The sequence below is a fragment of the Typopeltis vanoorti genome, chromosome 9, assembly GCF_054136105.1.
Source record: "Typopeltis vanoorti isolate ZY-2024b chromosome 9, IOZ_Tvanoo_1.0, whole genome shotgun sequence".
Classification (NCBI taxonomy): Eukaryota; Metazoa; Arthropoda; class Arachnida; order Uropygi; family Thelyphonidae; genus Typopeltis; species Typopeltis vanoorti.
Window position 1 is genome coordinate 1585387 of NC_143557.1, and position 20967 is coordinate 1606353.

At 35.3% G+C, this 20967-nt stretch overlaps 1 protein-coding gene across 1 annotated transcript in view; it reads right to left on the bottom strand.

The window, feature by feature from the left end:
• The window catches only part of LOC150102843 (uncharacterized), an 836492-nt gene that overhangs the window by 595874 nt on the left and 219651 nt on the right, over positions 1 to 20967 (bottom strand). Inside the window, exons 7-8 of the mRNA XM_090397955.1 lie at positions 9295 to 9547; positions 290 to 496 (exon numbers count right to left, since the gene is read on the bottom strand). Coding sequence (XP_090254081.1) covers positions 290 to 496; positions 9295 to 9547 — 460 coding nt within the window. The remainder of the gene's footprint in view (positions 1 to 289; positions 497 to 9294; positions 9548 to 20967) is intronic.

A 20967-nucleotide genomic window follows, 5' to 3' on the forward strand; every position in this document is an offset into this window, starting at 1 on the left:
TGATGATGATGATATAGAATGAAGACGTAAGAAGTAATACAGATATTAGAGTCAGGGAAATTTTGTAAGTCTTGTAATCATTGTAGAGAGGTAAATTCATAAAGAAAGTAAATTATTATAGGAAAAGTAACGACATAACAATACTTTAAATTTCAAATTTTTGGTTTACATCACATAAAAGCTAGAAATGATTCAACACAAGCATTAAAAAAAAAACTCTTAATTAATAGTTTTACATTCAACTGGTTTCAAAAGTGATATATAATAAAGCAATGTAGGATATCCTTACCTACAGCACTCTCACGTAAAGCTTGTTTAATAACATAACACAATTTGGCAGGATTGCTTGCTAGATTATCCCCTTCACATAAACCATTTGTCAAAGGACTACTAGCAGACACAGAGAGAGGTGAGTCCTGTGCACTTGCTTTTCCACTAAAATAATCTATAATGTGGTTGGCACATGTATGCATCTCTGTAACAAGACTAGTAATTTCTGAAATGGAAGAATGACAAAACCTCCTTAAAATGTTACATGAATAAATAACCATAACATACTTGCAAAATTTTATGAAATCATTTTAAGAAATAAAAACAAGACAATTAGTTTACTAAGAAATGCATATAAAGTGTTGGTGGTAGTAGGTACTGGTAGCGTGAGGTGTAAGTATATACAAAAAATTATTATTATTATTATTCAGGCCTCCATGGAGTCAAAAGACTCATTGTGGGAGGTCCCTCCTAGGAAACACGAAGTCTATCATACCACTCCTTAAATGCATTGACCATTCTCACTCTCACCACTCCATCGAGCAATGCATTCCATGGTTCAACCAACCTCCATGCAAAGAAACCACTCCTCACCCTCTTTGGAGAGGTAAACTGAATTACTTAGTGAATTATGACTTTAACAAACCATGTAGATTGTAGTGTAGCTTGTTTTCTGTATATAGTGCATATGTCCCAGAAGATGACCTTGATATAAAGGTCGAAACATCGAAAGTGGATCTTAGTTTATATTAAACTAAAGTTTTACTCAAACACAGTAGTTGTCTCCATAATTTTCCAAAATGAATTACTTAGTTATTATTTCAATATGTGAGAGCTGTTTGGTAAAGTACTGATTGCTGTGAATTGACAATGGTACATTTAAGTAAATTAATTTGAACGTTTGTTGTTCTGATTAATGAAAAAAAATATAATGCTGCAATAATGGCACTAAAGCATAGCAGAGTCAGGGCAATCAGGAAATGATTGTTGTTTTAGCAGACAAAGGATATGAAAGGAGATAAGAACTGAGTAAGAGAGGATATGAGAGAGTTACTAGAAGAAATGAAAATGAAGCACGAGAGAGAAGACTAAGTTGGTTGTCATTGTATGAATGGAGTGAACTGAGAAAAAAAGAGCAATGATTGCAAATAAGCTAATACACAGTTTCCTAAAAGGAATGAAGTTTGAAGGGGCATGAAGTAAATCTGTTGGACAAAAGGACATATATAAAATGGAAGGCCTGTATTAAAAAGGAATTGGAAGTGTCAGGATAAAGCTGTGTTAAGTGACAGAAAGGAAATTCAAAATAAGAAAAACTACAGTCGCTACATGTAGATTACAGGTGTATGTGCAGGCACTCTTGAGGCAAGCAATCTGAAAATGGGATGATCAAACAATCTTAATGGAAGTTTCTCAGGTTTCAAGACTGAAGAGAAGTCCTTAAAAAGATTCAAACAGTATACCTATTGCTTACTTTGACTTGGACAAAATACATGGAATGAATCTGATGGATGAAACAGATTATATATAATTGAAGGGTTCAGTTTGAATAGATTCAGAGTCTGGCAGCTATTTTATTTTATTTTATTTTTAAATATATGAATCATTTGCATGAAAGAACAGAGGCAAAATCGGTGTATCAGTGAAACTACAGCTGATTAGGTACACAGGTCAGTATGCATAGGGCTGAAAAGGTATCTGTTGGGCCCCAAGGAGATAATGCAGTTCACATATGCTAATACATACATATCAGGAATCAGAGTGAGGAGTTCAAATATTGGTTTGCGTGGGCAAAATTGTAGGATTTAACAAGACTTCAATTACAGAATAATACAGTTATAAGAAGGGAATGCAAAGAGTACTATATTTTCAGAGAAAATAGAAACACCACCAGGACAAAAGGGATTTACTCATGATAGCTGAAGAATTGCAACCAAGAAGAGAGGTTCCAGGAAAGCAAAGTAAATTTTAGTTCACAAATTATTTTCATCCTTATTTTGTCCAAGCATCACATAGTAAATCTTTGTATGTGAATTATCTTCATGACCTGACAACTTCTATACAGAGATGGTTAACTTTTTATCACACTCACATACATTCCAAGATGGAAGATCTGGAGCAAATCAATTTTTATGTAAATTAAAGATACCAAGTGTTTTGCCACACAAAATAACCAGAAAGTAATACATGCGCAAAGAGCATATTCCCTCCATATCTGGAGGGAATTTGTTCTGTACAAGAAGAATTGTGTCATTGATTGGGACATTCATAAAGAGGGCAGGGACATCAAAACTGACTAATAAATCATCTTTTTCTAATGTTCTGTCTTTGATTATGTTTATAAAGTGTTGTGTGTTTCTGATATAAACATAATCAAAGACATTACATTAGAAAAAGATGATTTATTAGTCAGTTTTGACATCTCTGCCCTCTTTACGAGGCTATAACTAGCTATATCATCTGCAAAGTATGGCCAGTTAATATCAATTCTATTTATCTTAATTCCTGTTTCTATTAATTCTTTCAATTTATTTATTGCATCTTCAATGTAGGGATTAAACAGTGTGGTGAAAGGGAGCACCCCTGTCTTATATCTCCGTATTAAGTTAAGGGGATAATAAATCCCTCATTATTTTATCTCTCATCAAATCCCTCATTAAAGAGCTTCTTGGCTCTTTACCTCTACGTATTCTTACTATTGCAGTTTCTGTTTCATTGCTGGCTGTTTCAATTACTGCTTCTTGGTACTTATAAAGATTAAATATGATGAAACAAGTATGGTTGCATTAATTTGCCAAAGATCTGGATGACAGTCATTCTGAGACCAGTTAGTCTGTTTTCTTCAAAGTAACAGTTAATTGGCCAATAGAGGATTCTCTTCTAAAGATCAATTTCTTCCTCTTTCACATCCTGCAGTGTATAAAGTTCCTTGTGCCTTTCAGTTTAGCCAACTTATGAACAGACTGGTAGATAAGTTAACAATTTGCCCTGAAGGACAGAAAAATTGTATCTGCCATCATCTCTATAGCTTCAGTGAAAAACTGATGTCTTCCTCCATTTAATCTCACATGAAGGAGTATCCAGAGCATGGTGTGCTAGTCCCACCTTACCATAGACATGATGGCAGATACAATTATTGTGTTCTTCAGGGCAAATTGTTAACTGATCTACCAGTTTGTTCATAAGTTGGCCAAACTGAAAGGCACAAAGAACTTTATACACTGCAGGATGTGGAACAGGAGGAAATTGATCTTTAGAAGAACTAATGAAGTTAGCTAGCTGCATGAGTGGTCTAAAAGTGGAATGGAAGTCATATTTGTAGAGAACTTTTAGATATATTATGACCTTTTTCTTGACCACTAGTATTAATAAATTAAAGACTTAATTCTGTACGTTAGTCAAGTAAATAACAGTTTAATATCCGACATGTTTCACTAACTAATATCTGTCAGCATTTCGAGGATACACTGGTAAGCAATGGAAAGTAACAAAAACTAGGAAACTAATCTACAATTCTAAAAACACGCGTATTGTATCACGCACAGTGATAACTTTATATAATTTTTAGAATTGTCGGTTAGTTTCCTAGTTTTTGTTACTTTCCATTGCCTACCAGTGTATCCTTGAAAATGCTGACAGATATTAGTCAGTGAAACATGTCGGATATTAAACTATTATTTATTTGATTAACATACAGAATTAAGTCTTTAATTATTAACTTTTAGATATATTTTATAATGTGCCCTTGATATATGGCAGTGGTGTTCAACCTTTTTTACTACGCGAGCTACTTTCCTATAAAAAGTAATTTGCCGATCTACTCTATTATATTTAAGTTATTCAGTGATCTACTCTCTTATATAGATCACTTTCCCCCAACCTGATATCTGATTACGCACAAATAAACAACTAAAAACTTTGTGTATTTAAAAATTTATTTATCACTTTTAATTATTTTAATACAACAAAAAAAACAAATATATTGCAATAAAATATTTATTTCTCTATTTTGGAAAACCAGAGTTAGAAAAAACAACAGACTGATTACAAACTCACAAGTTACAGGAAATGCTGGTTGATTAAAAAAAAAAAAAAAAAGTTAATGTGAAATTTGGCATTGTTTGGACCTCGCAATGTTTTCATAGTCAAGTTAATATGCAGAAGTGGCCAATTGCAGACAATCATCCAAACGATCATTTGTAATTTGGTTTCTTAATTGATTTTTTTATGACTGTCATATTTGAAAAGGTGGATTCTGACAAGTATGTCGATCTGAAACATGACAGAATTTTTCACGCAATATCAGTTAATATTGGGAATTTTTCGTGTGCATACTTCCAAATGATTTCATTGTTTATTGATTTTAAATGTAAACTATTCTGAATGTTTATCATCTCAAGTTCTACTTCAGCTTGGTTTATATCAAACAGCCCACTAATTTTATTTTGAAATTTCTGTGATGTTTAAGTTTTCTTTAAATGCATTATTGATAAAAGATACAATCATTTCAGTTTTATTAAAATCTTTAAATCTTGAATTTATTTCTTCCTCAACTAATTCTATTTCATGAATAAATTCTTTCAAACCATAGCGAAGCATTTCTTGATTTCGTTCAAAAAATTTTAATAAATATGAGAGATGTCTAAATTCGCGGTCATTTATATTTTTCTTTAATAAAAGTAAGTATTGTTGGAAAGTTTTTATTGAACTTAACATGTCAATTAAATTTTTATCTCTACCTTGTAACTCTAAATTTAAATTGCTTAATTTCGTATAGAAATCTACTAAAAATGATAAGTGTAACAACCATCTTTTATCACTCAATTGATAAGAATCTTTCTAAAAATTAACTTCAGCTGAGCCAGCGAACATTATTGTACAACAGAAGTTCCCCATCATCATCTGCCTGTAAGTTAAATAACTGCCATTGCAGGGCTTTCCCTCGAACAGAATTTACAATTTTAAATGTAATATCCAAAACATCTTTTGTGTTTAATCTTTTACTACACAGTACTTGTCGGTGAATAATACAGTGGTACGTTTAAAAATCTGGATATTTGTCATCGTTTTTACATAATGAAATGAAGCCCGATTTATTACCTATCATTGCAGGAGCACCATCAGTAGTAATAGACACAAGTTTAAAAAGAGGAAGTTTGTGTTGTTTCACAAATTCATCAAATGCCAAAAAAATGTCTTCTCCCCTAGTCCTTCCCAATAACAGTATAATTTTCAATAGTTCTTCTTTACTTGAATAATCTTGAAATACCATGCAAATAAATACCATTAACTGAGCAATATCAGTGAAGTCGTTCGATTCATCAAATTGTAATGAAAACGCAACACACTGGTGAATGTCTAACATTAAATGAGTATTCAGATCGGCACTTAAAATTTCAACTTTTCTCATAACCATTGTTCTGGAAAGTTGTAAATCTTTAATATTCATAATGATTTAATTTTTATTTTTAAAATTAGAAAATAAAGATTCTGTTGCTGCAAGAAACGATTCTTTTATTAACTCTCCATCAGTAAAAGGTTTTTCGCTTTTGCTAATAAACAACACACTTTCAATGATACAATAGTGACTGACATTGATTTATTTATTACTTTCGAAATCATATTTTGTTGTCCAGAAAGCCCTGCCTTTAAATTTATAATTTTTGATTTACGTATTTCGGAATTTTTGGGAAAATCTTCATCATATTTTGCATGTAGCGTCAAAAATGTCTCTCAATATTACCTTTTTTTTTGGAATTGCTACAAATGAATTACAAATCAAACAACAACATTTTCCATTTACCATTGTAAAGAAAAAAATCCGTTTCCCATGCCTTGTGAAAATGATACGTCTTCGATTTCTTTGATAAACTCATGATTATCCTCAAATTAAACGAAACGCATACGATGTGCTTTTGTTATACGTCTACTTTTGCTATCCAGTCGTTACTGGGACATTGTAAACTTTTATTATTATTTAACTTTGTATACTTGTAATTTCTATTAATTACTTGTGATGTCTTTTACTCTATACTTTATTCTACGTTATTCTAATTTGCTGTACATGCTTTCTCTCTCTCAGAATCTCTCTTGTTTATCTTATTACGTGCTCAGTTTATCTACTTTTCGCATTACGAGTCTTATGCCTAAGATATTAGAAAATTTATTTAAAATCAGACTGTGCCACTAATATCTTTGATTAGCAAAAAGAACTCAAATATATGGCTGGTAGATTTCTCTCTCTCGTTCTCTAACACAAATTCCTACATTAAAACTTTCACAAACAGTCGTGGTCTATTCTTTTTCTTAATTTCGCACATTGGCTGACTCGCTTAGATTCCCGGTCAAGAAGTCTGATTTATTTTAGAAACAGTGCAGTTGTAAATAAAAAACAGGCAGCACTCTTTTAACAAGAAAGTCAAATGACAATTATTTACATTACAATGAAATATACACAATTTTAACATTAGGGAGATTGCTTTCTCTATCCATCTATAAAAACTCTTTAGCAAAAATTAGAACCTTCTTTCTTCAACATTAAATACTTCTTTAACACATAAGGTTACCTACTCTCAGTTTACAAATTTTTACTTATTAATCTCTAAGCTTACTCGTAAAGAGTTTACCTAAATCTGTGTTAAGTTATCTTCACACATTTGATATCAACCTCTAACATGCCAATTGATACTCTTATGGACATTTCTTAACACTATTAAAAATATATCTTAAAAGTCTTTCTTGGATCAACCATAACAGGAATTATAAAAAAGTTTTGAACTTACAAAAGCTCTGTATCTCACCTTCAGTCAAAAGTCTTTCACTAAAAGTTCTATGGCAATTCTTTAGTCTCAGATCTTCTTCAGGAAATTTTGGCTCAGCTGCATATCATCGGGAACGTAGCAAGCTGCGGGCTCATTCAGCTCCGGCAAAAAGTTACTCTCCCTTGCCGAAAAGAAAAACTTACGAGCGAAGGTGCTTCATGAAATTTGCCTTACCTTTTCTCCTCTGCTTGGGCTCGCTGAAAATGCCTGGACGACTGCCTTCTTTTTTTGCCGTTTCAACAGCTAGAACTGCTGCCAACTGTTAACTGGATCCCTCTCTGGCCTGGAAACTTTTCTCTGGCAATTGGAACTCTTCCTTTCGGCAATTTGAAACCTTGTCTGTGGCGTAGAAGTAGTCTCTCTCTAGTAATGTGTCGAACCGAGAAGCTCCTTTCTGGAAGCAAGAAACTCCTCTCTCAAGCAACGTGGATCCTGGCAGCCTCTCTGTCGGTGACTCTGGACTGGGCGGCCTCCTCTCTGACAGCAATTCTGGAACCAGGACCCCTTCCACTTGCTTCAGTCCCTTTTTATTAGGCCTCCTCTGATACCTCGCATGAAGTTTGGCAACCCCCAAAGAATTGGTATGATTCTTTCATCTTAAGTTTCAAGTTTGGCACACCTTTTGTTCTCCTCCGCTTTCTTTTGATTGTAAGTTGCCAGCCATCGGAAAGTTGTTTGAACTCTTTCTGACTGACTTCGGAGATGTTTACATTTAGAGCCTGCAAGCCTTTCTCATATATACAAGTTTCAAAAGCAATCTTTCTAATGCTGCCATGTACAGCTTCGGCGACAAAAACAGTGCCTTTGTTTTTAACACTCTAACATATTCTTATTAAATCAGTATATACAGTTAGCTTCAAAAGAGTTATTTACAAAAACATCTAATACAAACTATACCGAGACAAACAAAGTTTATTTTTTAGAATATTCACATGGGACTTAACCTAAGTAAAAAATCGATGTAATGTGCTTTGGAATATTTAATATTTAACCTACAATTGAGTTTTTACACTTTGCTTATAATCGTATTCACTCATCTCGCTGTTTGACGTCCACTAATCCAAATTAATACATTTACCCGAACTTATAAGAAAATTACTGATATGACAATTTTAACGAAAAATAAATAAACAATAGCAATACACTTAAAGCAAATTAAAAATAATACAAAATAATGATAAATAAAATATTACGTTTTCAGTTTTAATTAAATTTGTAAGTAAGGAGGAATACACAAGAGATCGACCAAAAATCGCTTTGCGATCGACAGGTTGAACACCCCTGATATATGGGACTGGAATAATTTTACTGTAATCATGTGTGATGATTGTAAGAGGGGTTGATAGATACACGTAATATTTTATCTATTTTGCATGGGGTATAGCCAATGGCTAAAAAGGTGTTACAAAGGCCACTGAGCTCAGTTTTAAGTAGTGTGTCATTTGAACAATGAGTCCTGTCTCAGTGATTAAGTGTTTTGAGGATGCTATATTGTTAGGATGTGTGGCAGTGTGATTGCTTATGTAAGTACCATCATGTATGTGTGGGTTTTTTGTAAATGGAAAAAGATAATGAACCATTAGCAAGTCTTGTCACTACTGTATCTGGAAAGGTGAGACAATTGTTATTTTCTTTTTCTATACAGAAGTTTAGTTTTGGATGCTGGCTGTTGAGACATGCTAAAGATGTATTCAATGTTTTTGGGCCATGAGGTCAAATGGCAAATACATCAACATAGTGCAGCCAGATCATTATTTGAACCTAAATGTGGTGAGTGCTAGATTTCCAAAATGTTGCATGTAGAAGTTGGTTGGGGTGGGGGGTAACCAATGGCAGTCCCATTCAGCTGTTTATATATATTTTTTGTTTCCATAAGAAGCAACAGGAATAAATGCTGAATTTGAAAAATTCAATTATATTAGAAGAGAAATGTGGCTTATTAAGGTCAAGAATCTCTGCTAAAGATACATTGGTAAACAATGATGTAATGTCAAGGCTCAATCTCCTTCAACTCCTTGGATGCCTATTACCCAATCAAGACATCGTTTATGTTACAAACAACAGAGATGAGAAAGGGAAAGGGTATAAAAAAACTAATTAGTACATACTCATGTGTATTCTGTCATGGGTTTGTTTCCACACACACACACACAGTACATATGACAATACACATATGAAAGAAAGCACAAATCTTTTAACTTACGTTGTTTAAGAGCAGAATTTTTTAGAAATAATTCACAAAGTTCACCAAATTTCTCAAATCCTGTTAATCTTGTTACTAGGACTACGCAATTTCTGGCTGTTTCTTCTTGTAGATTATTTGGCAGGCATTCACAGTACAAATAATGAAGAATTGCATATAATACATCTTCTGGCAAACCATCAAGTGGAGAAGGATTCTGTATCCAAGTAAGGCTTGGATTGCCAAGTTGTAAAACTATTTTATGCACTTTAAACTGCAATGTTAAAAGAAAATTTAAATTACAACCAAAGAATAGAAATCAGATTTCACTAAAGTTTTATTTATATGTTTTCATATTAAACAAATTCTGACTTCAATTGTCAGTAAAACACCAAAATAAAAATCCTGCTGTTATGTTCTTAGGAAAGTGGCTCTCAAAGCATACTTGCTCGGTGGCCTAAAGAATTTAATCTAAAAAATTTAAGGTACATCAGTGTCTGTAAATTTGAAGTTTTTAACAACCTACCTACTAATTACTTGAAGTAAATCCCAGATCACTGCTCTTACATTACCTACATACACACATACATAGTGTGCTTGTTAAATAACAAGACAATTTTTCATGGGTGTACTATGCATAGAACTGGGCAAAACAGTATATTATTTTAACTGCTATAGTGTAAAATACCTTCATTAATTCTCTTCAAGGTGCAGTTTGAGTTAGATGGAATTAGTGCTTTGTGTCAGAAATTCAAAAATGAAACAACAAATAATGGTAAATTTTTATCTTAAACAGGGGAAATCTACCTCAGAAAGATATAATGATCTTAAACTGGTGTAAAGGGAAGACTGTCTATAACATACAAAAATTGTTGAATAGTCTGTGCAATTTCAAAATGGCAAGGATTCATTACAAAATAATCCATGGCAAGGAAGATCTGTCTCACTTTAGCTTGATGAAAATGTGGGAAAGGTTTGTGAGCTCATCAACAGCAATCATAGAATCACCAAACAAATTGGCAAAGCATGGAATGCCAATTGCCAATATATGTGAAACAAGAAAATATTTGACTGCAGAAGTTTTCAGTCAAAACAAAGCTGATTCTTTTCTTTGGCATTCATATAACTGTTTATAAGGAACTTGTAACAACACATGAGATGAGTGAGAGGAGAGCAGTACAGAACATACAGCTGGCTGTACTGCACAACATTGTGGCATTAAACATGAAGCAGTTTTTGAATTCCAAAATTAAAAGCTTGTTACTGCAAAAGATTTTGCAGTAACAAGCTTTTTTTATTTTGTTTCCAATATTAAAAATAAAATTCATAGGATGCCCATTTGACTCGGTGGAAGTCATCCAGAAGGAAGTGGCCACCAGACTCAAAGATATCCTCGCCAGCCAGATGTGCTTTGAAAACTTGTATGAATGATACAAACATGTTAAGGCAAAGATTATATTGAAAATAAATAAACGATATTTCTTCCTGTAGTTTCTTCCTGAACCCAGGTCTTTCCGACCCTTTGGTCGGAAAGACCTGGGTTCGATTCCCATCAATGACGTGAGGAACCTTTATCTGGTCTCTTTCAACTAAAGGCGAGTTAGCCGGTCTCATACGGAGGTAGAGGGTTTTTTTCACCTGGAAACTCAGGTTTTTCGTCCCTCAGAACAGGCAAACTAGCTCTGTGAATACACACTTCTACAGACGTAAAACACTTCTGGAATAAGGAGAAACCAGCCTATTCCGTACGGATTTCGGTTTCGAATGCCTGAATGGCAAAGTGTGGGTCCATGCGAGAGCATAAATCAGGAAAAGTTGCTCTCATTTTTATATGAATTCTGTCTCATTATATAAGAGGCACACTGTGTATAGTTATGCTTATTAGGACAACCTTTAACCTTTCTGATTTCATTTCAGTGGTTAAATAGTGGAGGTGCTCAATGACATAGGATTTTTGTATATAATATCTATACACATATTCTCAGTAGGAGTCCATTCTGCAGGAGGTGAAATTACGTATGATAGGGATGGGGGAGGGTGAGAAGAAATTAGAGAAGATCCTTTTATATATCTCCAATGTTGAACTTGGCCAAATGGTAATTTCACCAAACTTATAAAGAATGCGGTTTCTAATCTACCACAACCTGAACATGCTGTGCATAATTATAATTAATCTTAGTAAATCTATTTATTAGACTTTGATCAAGTTAATGTAGATGAAAACTATTCACAGTAATTTCAGAAATGTAGAAATAATTAAAACCACATAATTCAAGACTGTCTTTTGAACAATATATAGGTTGCTCAAAATCTACATTATACAAGTAGTCCTCGACTTATGATGACTCGACTTACAATGGCCAAAAATTATTATTAAAAATTCTCATATTTAACTTTGCCGCCAGCATATACATACATATATCACATTGCTTGTGTATACGCATCAAAGCGTCACCATTAGTCCACAAGCAAAGCCTATCACCCATATGCAATAGCCACTGCTATGATTTACAAACTTCTAACTTATCTAATCAGCAGTCATGCTAATCAGCAGTCGAAGCGTTCATTTCTCTCGTTGCAATTTTTGTATCTCGTCATAACCCTATCATATCCAGTAAGAGAAGTAATACTACTGATGAAAATTCCAACATAAAAAAGAAGGCGAGAAAGCTTCAAGTTAAGATGTTAAAATGAAGGTCATTAAAGCATATGACAAAGGAAAGAAAATTGGTGAAATAGCACAAGAAGAAAAACTATCGCATTCAACTGTTTCAACAATTATAAAAGATAAATCAAGAATAATGGAGGCAGCTAAAGGGGCAGTTAATATGAAATGTACAATTTTAACGAAAAAAACAGAATGGCCAATTCATGAAATGGAGAAGCTTTTAATGATATCAATAGATGATCAAATCAACAAGAATATTCCTCTCAGTTTGTTTACGATTCAAACAAAAGCACGCAGTCTATTTGACAAAATTTAAGGAAACAACAAGAAGATAAATATGGCGAGCATACATTTAACACTAGTAAAGGTTGGTTTTATCGATTGAAAAGCCAATTTCACTTACATAACATACGAATAACAGGAGAAGCTGCTAGTTCCATATCGTCCAAATGAGTAACAGTTACTCACCTGTTTAATTAAAGATACGTTAGTAAGTTATTTGTTTATGTTAACTAATATTTAAAGGAATTTCAAATTAAAGTAAGTGCACCATTTTTGATATGTGTTTATGTATTTTGTTTTCTTAAATTTTTCTTTCTCAATTTTATTTATGTATTTATATGTATATGTGCTAATAAATAATTTACAAATGTTTATGTAAGTTATAAATTTTTAACCGTTTTAAGTTAAATAGAAACCTAATTTATGAAAATATTATAACAGAAATCAAACAAATCAAGAATTAAAAAAACCCTTGACTTACATCAGAGAAGTTGGAATGGAACCCTGTCGTAAGTCAAAGAGTACCTGTGGACAGTTGTTCTGAATAATAACACCTGCACACACAAATTAACCATAAACTTAGTGGAAGTACTACAACACTTTCTCATGTTACTATATTGGGGCTATAATACTCCATCACACATTAAGTAACTGGCCCACTTTAAACTAGTGCAGAAAATTTCACCTGTAGCAATATTGATATAATGGTTTTGATATCTTGTTTTTAATTTCTAGTCAGACACTTTGGAATTAATTCAAGCTGAGTTTTTTTCTCAATATCTCACCAAAATTCAGTTTATGATAAACTCTGGTTATTTTGTTATGGCATCGAAAAATTATTATTATCATTATTATTATTATTATTCAGGCCTCCATGGAGTCAAAAGACTCATCGTGGGAGGCCCATCTTAGAAAAAAAGTCTATCTTACCACTCCTTGAACTCATTGTCTTGATCGTTAATGCTCTCACCACTCAATCAAAGAATGCATTCCACAGTTTAACCACCCTCAATGCAAAGAAACTATTTCTCACATTCTTCTTCACTGCTTCCTTTTGTAACTAACAGGGATGGCTGCTTGTCCTCACTCCTTTCCCCCTGTTCCACCCATCGAAAGAACTCCCCAGTGTCAACCCTGTAACTACCTCTCAACAATTTACATCAATCATATCACCTCTCCTTCTTCTATCTAACAAACTCTGCAGTTCACATTCCCTCAGCCTGAATTCATAACATTGTATAGTACTGATAACATATTTGTTATCTGCCTCTACACTCTTTCAACAATCCGAGAGAATTATAATTTACATACAGTGACTCAAGATCAGCTGTGTAGGCAATCAAAAATGGAATACCAACTCTCACAAGACACCCATAAACTCTTAAATCAACTAAAGTGTTTAGGAAAAAGTTGCATTTTACAATGGATTCCTGCTCATGTAGGAATCGATTACAATGAAGCAGCTGATAAATTAGCAAAAGAGGCCAGAGAACTCAACCAAGAAACTGACATGATAACTCTTGCTAATGCACTAGCAAAAGCTAAACTAATTTCACTGAAATCAGTGATACAACATCAAATTCCCAAAATCAATGCTGACAGAAAGACCCCCACCACAATAGCAAGACTACGAACAGGACATTATAGAGGAATGAAGATCAATACAAATGATACAAGAACATATAGAAACTGCAACAACTGCCCTAATACCGAACTGACACCCACTCACATTTTTACCTGTCCAGCAATTACAGCAGCTTTGCAAGCAATAGACCCTAATCCTGAACAACAGCTCCATACAAACAAAATCATCAACATAGCCAAAGCAGTTCAAGGAGCACATGGAAACATCTAAGACTCTTCAAAGGACAAAACAACAACTCTTTCCACAGTTAATTTATCCTCTTCAAATCCTGGGGACGAAATTTGACAATAGTCTAAGTGTGGTCTGATCAGGGTCTGATCTAAGTGTGGTCTGATCTGATACAATAGAATGACAACTCTTATCTCTGCAGGTCAGCATCCTTCTCAGTATTGCAGTAATCCTCTGGGTTATCTTCACCACCTATGCAATATGTTCCCTGAATTTCAAGTTTCTATCAATCATCACCACAAAATCCCTTGTCTCCCCCTTCTTCCTCCAACAGAGTATACACAATCCCATCAATGTATCTGAAACTTCATGATTTTACACTTAGCTACATTAAACTGACACACCTATCCATATGCCCATCTGTCCAGTTTATTCAAATCCTCTTACAGGATTCTTACATCTGCACTATTACTAATAACCCATCCCAGCTTCATATCATCTGGCACTATCTTACTCTCCTTAGGTACCTTTCCCTTAGCCAGACTTTCATTGAAAATCCAGGTCAATGGCACTTTCAGTTCTTTACCACATTCTCTCAAAACCTGTGACAAAATTCCATACAGTCCCACTACTTTATTGACATCCAGGGTACTCAGTATTTGAAAGACACTCTCTTCTTGCACTTCTAAACCTCAAACCTGTCCTATCCCTCTAGTATTAAAACCTTCTTCTGCAGGATGAAAATGCCCATTTAAGTGTTCATTGAACAACTCCACTATGTCCTTTGCATCAGTCACTCTATTCCCATTTTATCCAACAATGTCATTGTTCCACAATCATTTCTCCTCCTACTGGCCAAACAGCTAAAAACTTCCTTAGTCTTTGGATCTCAGAGCCAATCTCTTCTCACATTCCAGTTTTGCTTTCTTTACTATACTTTACTACACTATCCTAACATTATTATTATTACGGGCAACTCCAAGGAGTCCCTTAGACTCATCGAGGGAGACCCTAAACATTATTTGTTCTTGGATTGAATAGTTGTTCTTGGTCCTTCAAGAACAACTATTCAACATCCACACAGTATCTATCATACTTTGCCTTGAACTCATTCATAGTCATGGCACCCACAACAGATTCTGGCAGCTTATTCCACTCATTCACCACTCTCCAAGTAAAAAACTTAGTTCTAACACCCTTGCTAACTACACTCTTGCCCAATTTCCATGGATGACCCCTAATCCTCCCACCACCAGTCCTGTTCTGAAAAATATCCTCTGAATTTATCTTACAGAAATCCTTCAGTAATTTGAATGTCTCAATCATATCACCCCTCTTCCACCTATCAACCAATTTCTGCAACCCACAAATCTTCAACCTGTTCTCATAAGGTTCATTCCATAGACCTGCTATCATCTTGGTCCCTCGCCTCTGGATCCTCTCCACCTCCTCCCCATCAAGAAGAAACCCTGGTGCCCAGATATGGGCACAGTAATCAAGATGGAGTCTTATCAAGACTCAATACAGAGGAACAATAACTTCCTTGTATCTGCTCGTCGAAGCATTCTTCAGTAACCAAGTGATTTGATGAGCTGATTTAGCCACTTTTGCAATGTGTCCCCTAAACTTCAACTCCCTATCCACCAACACTCCCAAATTCCTGGCCTCGTCAATCAGCTGGAGTACAGTTCCACCAATGTGGTATATTGCTGATAATCTTTTCACCCCAAAATGCATAACCTTACACTTTGCCACATTAAATTGAAATCCATTCTCCTTAGCCCAGTCCTCCAATCCATCCAAATCATCCTGCAAAATTTTGACATCATGTGCATTCACTATTGATCTACCCAACCTCGCATCATCACCAAACAAATGAACAGTTCATCTCAGATCCTTTCCTATATCGTTAATGAACAAAATAAATAGTAGTGGTCCAAGAAGAGAACCCTGCAGCACACCACTAGTCATAGGACATCTTTTGGACTCTATTCCTGAATAAACTACTCTCTGATATCTCTCCATCAACCACCCTCCTATCCATCTCACCAACCCTACATTCATTCCCATAAGCTGCAGTTTACTGATTATAATTCCATGTGGTATCCTGTCAAAGGCCTTAGCAAGGTCCAGCGGTATCACTGTAAACCATTACCCTTAACCAGTTCGGCCGTCGTGTGTTATAAAATTTCAGCAAGTTACGGAGGCATGATCTACCCTTCACAAAACCATGCTGTCCCCCCCATACAGTATCCCACTTTCATCAATCCATTCCTGTATTTTTCTCTTGACTACTTTCTCCAAGACCTTGACAACGACTCCTGATATGCTGATCAGTCGGTAATTTGCAACATAAGTCTTGAAACCTCCTTTATGCAGTGGAACTATTTTCCCTTCTTTCCACCCTCTCAGGAGTAACCCAAACCCAAGACTCAAATTAAACAAAATGGTTAAGGGCACTGAAAATTCTTTAGTCGCTTCACGTAAGACCCGAGCTGGTATACCATCCAATCCCACAGATGTATTCACATTAAGGTTTTGTAATATACTACTCGCCTCCATTTCGTTCACCTCAATTCCCGTATAAGCTATTGGTTCCTTCATTCCTGCAATATCATCACCTGGATGATATACTCCTGCAAAGTGCTCGCTCAGTAATTCCACTATATCAACTGCTTCGGTTACTTCCCTACCACTGGCATTCCTTAAAATCATTCTGCCGTATACATTTTTTCTTTTACTTGCAGCATATCGAAAAAACTGTTTGGGATTCTCTTTAGCTTGCATGGCTAATTTCCTTTCATAATCCACTTTTGTTTTTCTTACCACACTCATTACCCTTCTGGCCTGTGCTTTATACTGTTCTTGGGCCTGCAGATCACACAGTTCTTTCTTTTGTTCCAGCTCAGGCTTAATGGTGATATTCATCCATTTAATCCCTACTTGATTTACTATCCGGACTCTAGGTATACACAGTCAGCCATTACCTCCTTCAAACGCTCTTTTACCACTTCTCATGCACTATCAACCTCCAGCTCTTGCAGTTTTACATGGCATGGCACTGACCAAAGCGATCTACTAAGCTTGTCATACTTACCAGCCCGGTAACTCCACATGTACCCTTTCTTAATTGAAAATTCCACACATTTAGCCACCTTCCAGGTGAAGACCTTATGATCACTCTCACCAATAGGTGGCAATGTGGTCATATTCATTACAGTCAAATTCTCAGATGCAATTACTAGGTCAAGCACTCTCCAACCCCTAGTATATTCCATTACGTGCTGTCTCAGGTAGTTATCCCTTAATAACTGCATAAAACCCAATTCCTTCCTCCCATGTGTCCTCTCCTTCTTCCAATCAATGTTACCATAGTTGAAATCCCCCATAATAATTATTACCCTCCTTCCACGCATTGCATATATTTGTCTATGCATACTATCTCTACCATCTAATTCCATCACCTGGTCTATAGCAGCACCCAACTGTATATTTTGTTCCATTAGTCTCAAAATCACACCAAATAGCCTCAGATGTGCTCTCTTCACTATCCTGCAGTTCAACTTCAATTCTCCTTGGCTGCAGTTCATCAGCTATCATCAGTAACACTCCTCCCCCCATGCTTTTCTCTCTGTCTCTCCTGAACACACTATACCCGTCACATTCTATTCCACTAACTATATCATCTTCTGTCAGCCATGTCTTACTAATGCCAAAATAACCTGTGGCCAGGAAGAGCCAACCAAGGTCAAAAATTCTTCCTTCTTGTTCCTAATACTCCTAGCATTAGTATACATGAAGTGCAAAAGCCTGTTAGTCCCATCCCTATCTTGATACCTTATACTAACTATCCCATTCTGATTTGTTGTCCTTCGTACTAGCTCAGGCACATTATCACACATTCTTACACTCAAATGTCTCACTGATGTCTGCATATCCACTCCCCCCCCCCCCCAATAGCTCTAGTTTCTCTGATTCTGCACATCCACTTTCACTTTATTCAGCAACACTTTTTCCAGTCTCCGCACACCAAATCCATTCAGATGCAAACCATCCATCTTGTATAAGTCCTTTCGCCCATCAAACTCATTCCACACGTCCACAAACTCCACCCCACTCCTCATGCATAACCTGCGCATAAAGTCATTTGCAATTATGGCCCTCCTTCTCAACTCTTTTCTGTCATACCGTGGCAACAGACTCACTATCTTAACTCTCTCACTCTTTTCTTTTGTTACCTCTAGTAATTCCTTCAGGTCCCCTCTCATAGCAAATTTTTCACCTTTTAAATCATTCGTTCCTGCCACTACTATCATTTCTTTTCCCCTCTGCTTTTGCACTCTAATAGCCTCACTTACATCCTTAATTTTAGCACCCTGTAAGTACGATTTTATCGAACTCTCATCTATTACACCTTACTAGTGAATCACCGTACAATACTCGCTCTTTCATTTTCCTTTCACTCCCAATCATGCTCTCATTTTTCTTATCAAATAAAAGGATGGTAAAGGAGAGAATTATTAATTGTCTCCTTTCGCAGACCTCTATGCCCCGGGCAGGAGTCAAACCTGCAGCCTTTTGGCTGAAGAGCAGATACGCTAACCACTCGGTCAACCACGCCGGCAACATGAGTCTTATATTCTTCATGCATCTGCTATCAATATCAAACAGGAATCTGCAGTTCCTGTTTAATATTGTCATTCATTTTACACCAAACTGTGTCCTCTTATTCACTCGTAATATACAGCTTACTACTGCTGCTAATAAATATTCCTTCACAATTCCCCAAGCACTAATGATATCTCGGCCTTCCAATTCCTCCCTCCATGGAACTGCTCCAAGTTGATAATCAGCTGCCTTATAATTCCACATACATTCCTTTCTCTTTGATATTCCTGCATGTCTATTCATTTTCCAAATCAAAACCACATGGTCACTCTCTCCAAATGGGGACAGAGTTGCCATCTAAGTTATAATCAGCTCTTCTGATGGTATGACGAAATCCAAGCTCTCGAACCTTGTGTTCATTCTACTACATGTTGCCTAAAACATTTGTCCTCAAGAAGTATAGAAATTCCATTCCCTTATTATGACATGCAATTTCCTCTTCCCAATTTATACTAATGTAGTTAAAATCTCCCATAACAATCATTCTTCTTGCACTTGCTAAGCTCAACTGCCTAAACATCTCATGCTCCTCACCAGTTTCCTGCAGTTCAGTTCCATCAATATAAAACACAGCTTGTGATCTCTATCCAAACCTTATGTCTCTGTCACATTGAACTGGCAGTTATTCATTTCTGTTCATACTGTTAGTCAATTTTAAGTCTAACTAGTGAAGTTGTATTAGATGAACTGGAGATACTCACCATATTCAGAAATATCAGAATGAATACAGCGGTGCAACAGGACAGTGTGTCAGCTTGTTTGCTACAAGATTTCAGTCCCTCTAATGACGTTGTTTAATATAAGTCTCAGTTCTAGCAAAGTTCCAAGGGAGTGGAAAGAGGTAAAGACAGTTTAAAAAAAGTTTCACAGCTAACACATGAAAGTGTATGTTTTACATGTAACTTAATGCATTTTTTTTCACACCAGTTCAGCCTTCAAAATGCTAGACAGTGGCTAGTGAAACATGTTGGCTTTTTTGTATATTTTATCATTTATCTTCTGGTCTTTTAACAATAAAAGTTGTTTATTTTAGCTAACACATGTAATAAAAACTATATAGAGAGAGAGATAATTTTATTCAGTAACTCCTATATATTTCATTGAATGCTAAATGGATATTATCAGGGAGACAGACCATTAGGGAACATACAAAACTCGAATCATAAGAATGAGTTATAAAGCATGCATATACTACTTCATGTCTCAGTAACAGCTGAAGTATATGATTACACTATTAAAGATCAAAGCATAGATTAAAAAGAATTTTAAATAATTATTTAAATATTTAAATAATAAAAAAAATTGTGAACGATTAATAGTGTTCACTTCCCAAAATTTAAAGAATGATATAAATCGATATGATTGATATTAAAGATGCTAAGAAATTATATTCTTGGTTTGTAGTACCACAGGATATGAGGATGAGAATCACTAGGAAAAGGATGATCTCTAGCAAGAGGAGGGCTAATATTAGCTGAATATTTGAAACATTTAAACAACACTTAATTAATGTGGGGGTGCTTAAGGGTCAAAGCTGTATAACTGAGAGAAGACCTCCACATAGCCTTTAAAGGAATGCGGAGAACCGACCAGGGCTTCTGACCTAATGTCTAATTCTCACCTTCCTCGTTCACCCTATTGGGTATCTACCTGGATACCAAACAAACGAGGATGGGCTGGCAATTTGGGATTCAGCCGAACAAATTATATTTTTATGATTAAATTATACAAATTTAATTATAAATTTGTATAATTTATGATGGTAAATTATACAAATTTACCATCATAATTTGTGATGATAAATTATGGTAAAATTTACCATAAATTTACCATAATTATGGTAAAATTATGGTAAAACATGACAAAATTTCATGCCAGCTGGGGCGTCGCCCGGTTACACAAGGCCCCCGTTGTTATTGCCAGGGAACCAGGGCGAACAACAAAAAGTCAGCTACTGGAGCAAATCTGAAAGCACGCCCCAACTCAACATCACCAGAGTTAAAGATCAGTACTATCAACATAAGAAGCCTGAATGGCAAAGAAATGGAGCTAGCTGAGGAATTAGATAAGTACCAGATCGACATAATAGGGGTGACTGAAACAAAAAAGACAAAAACTGGTGAGATCTTTCTGAGCAATAAATACAAAATGTTTATATTCAGGCAATGACAATCAAGGAAAAGAAGGAGTAGCCATAGTATTCAAGACAAAATACAAGGCTAATCTTCTTGAATGGCAGGCAATCTCAAGTAGAGTGATGTGG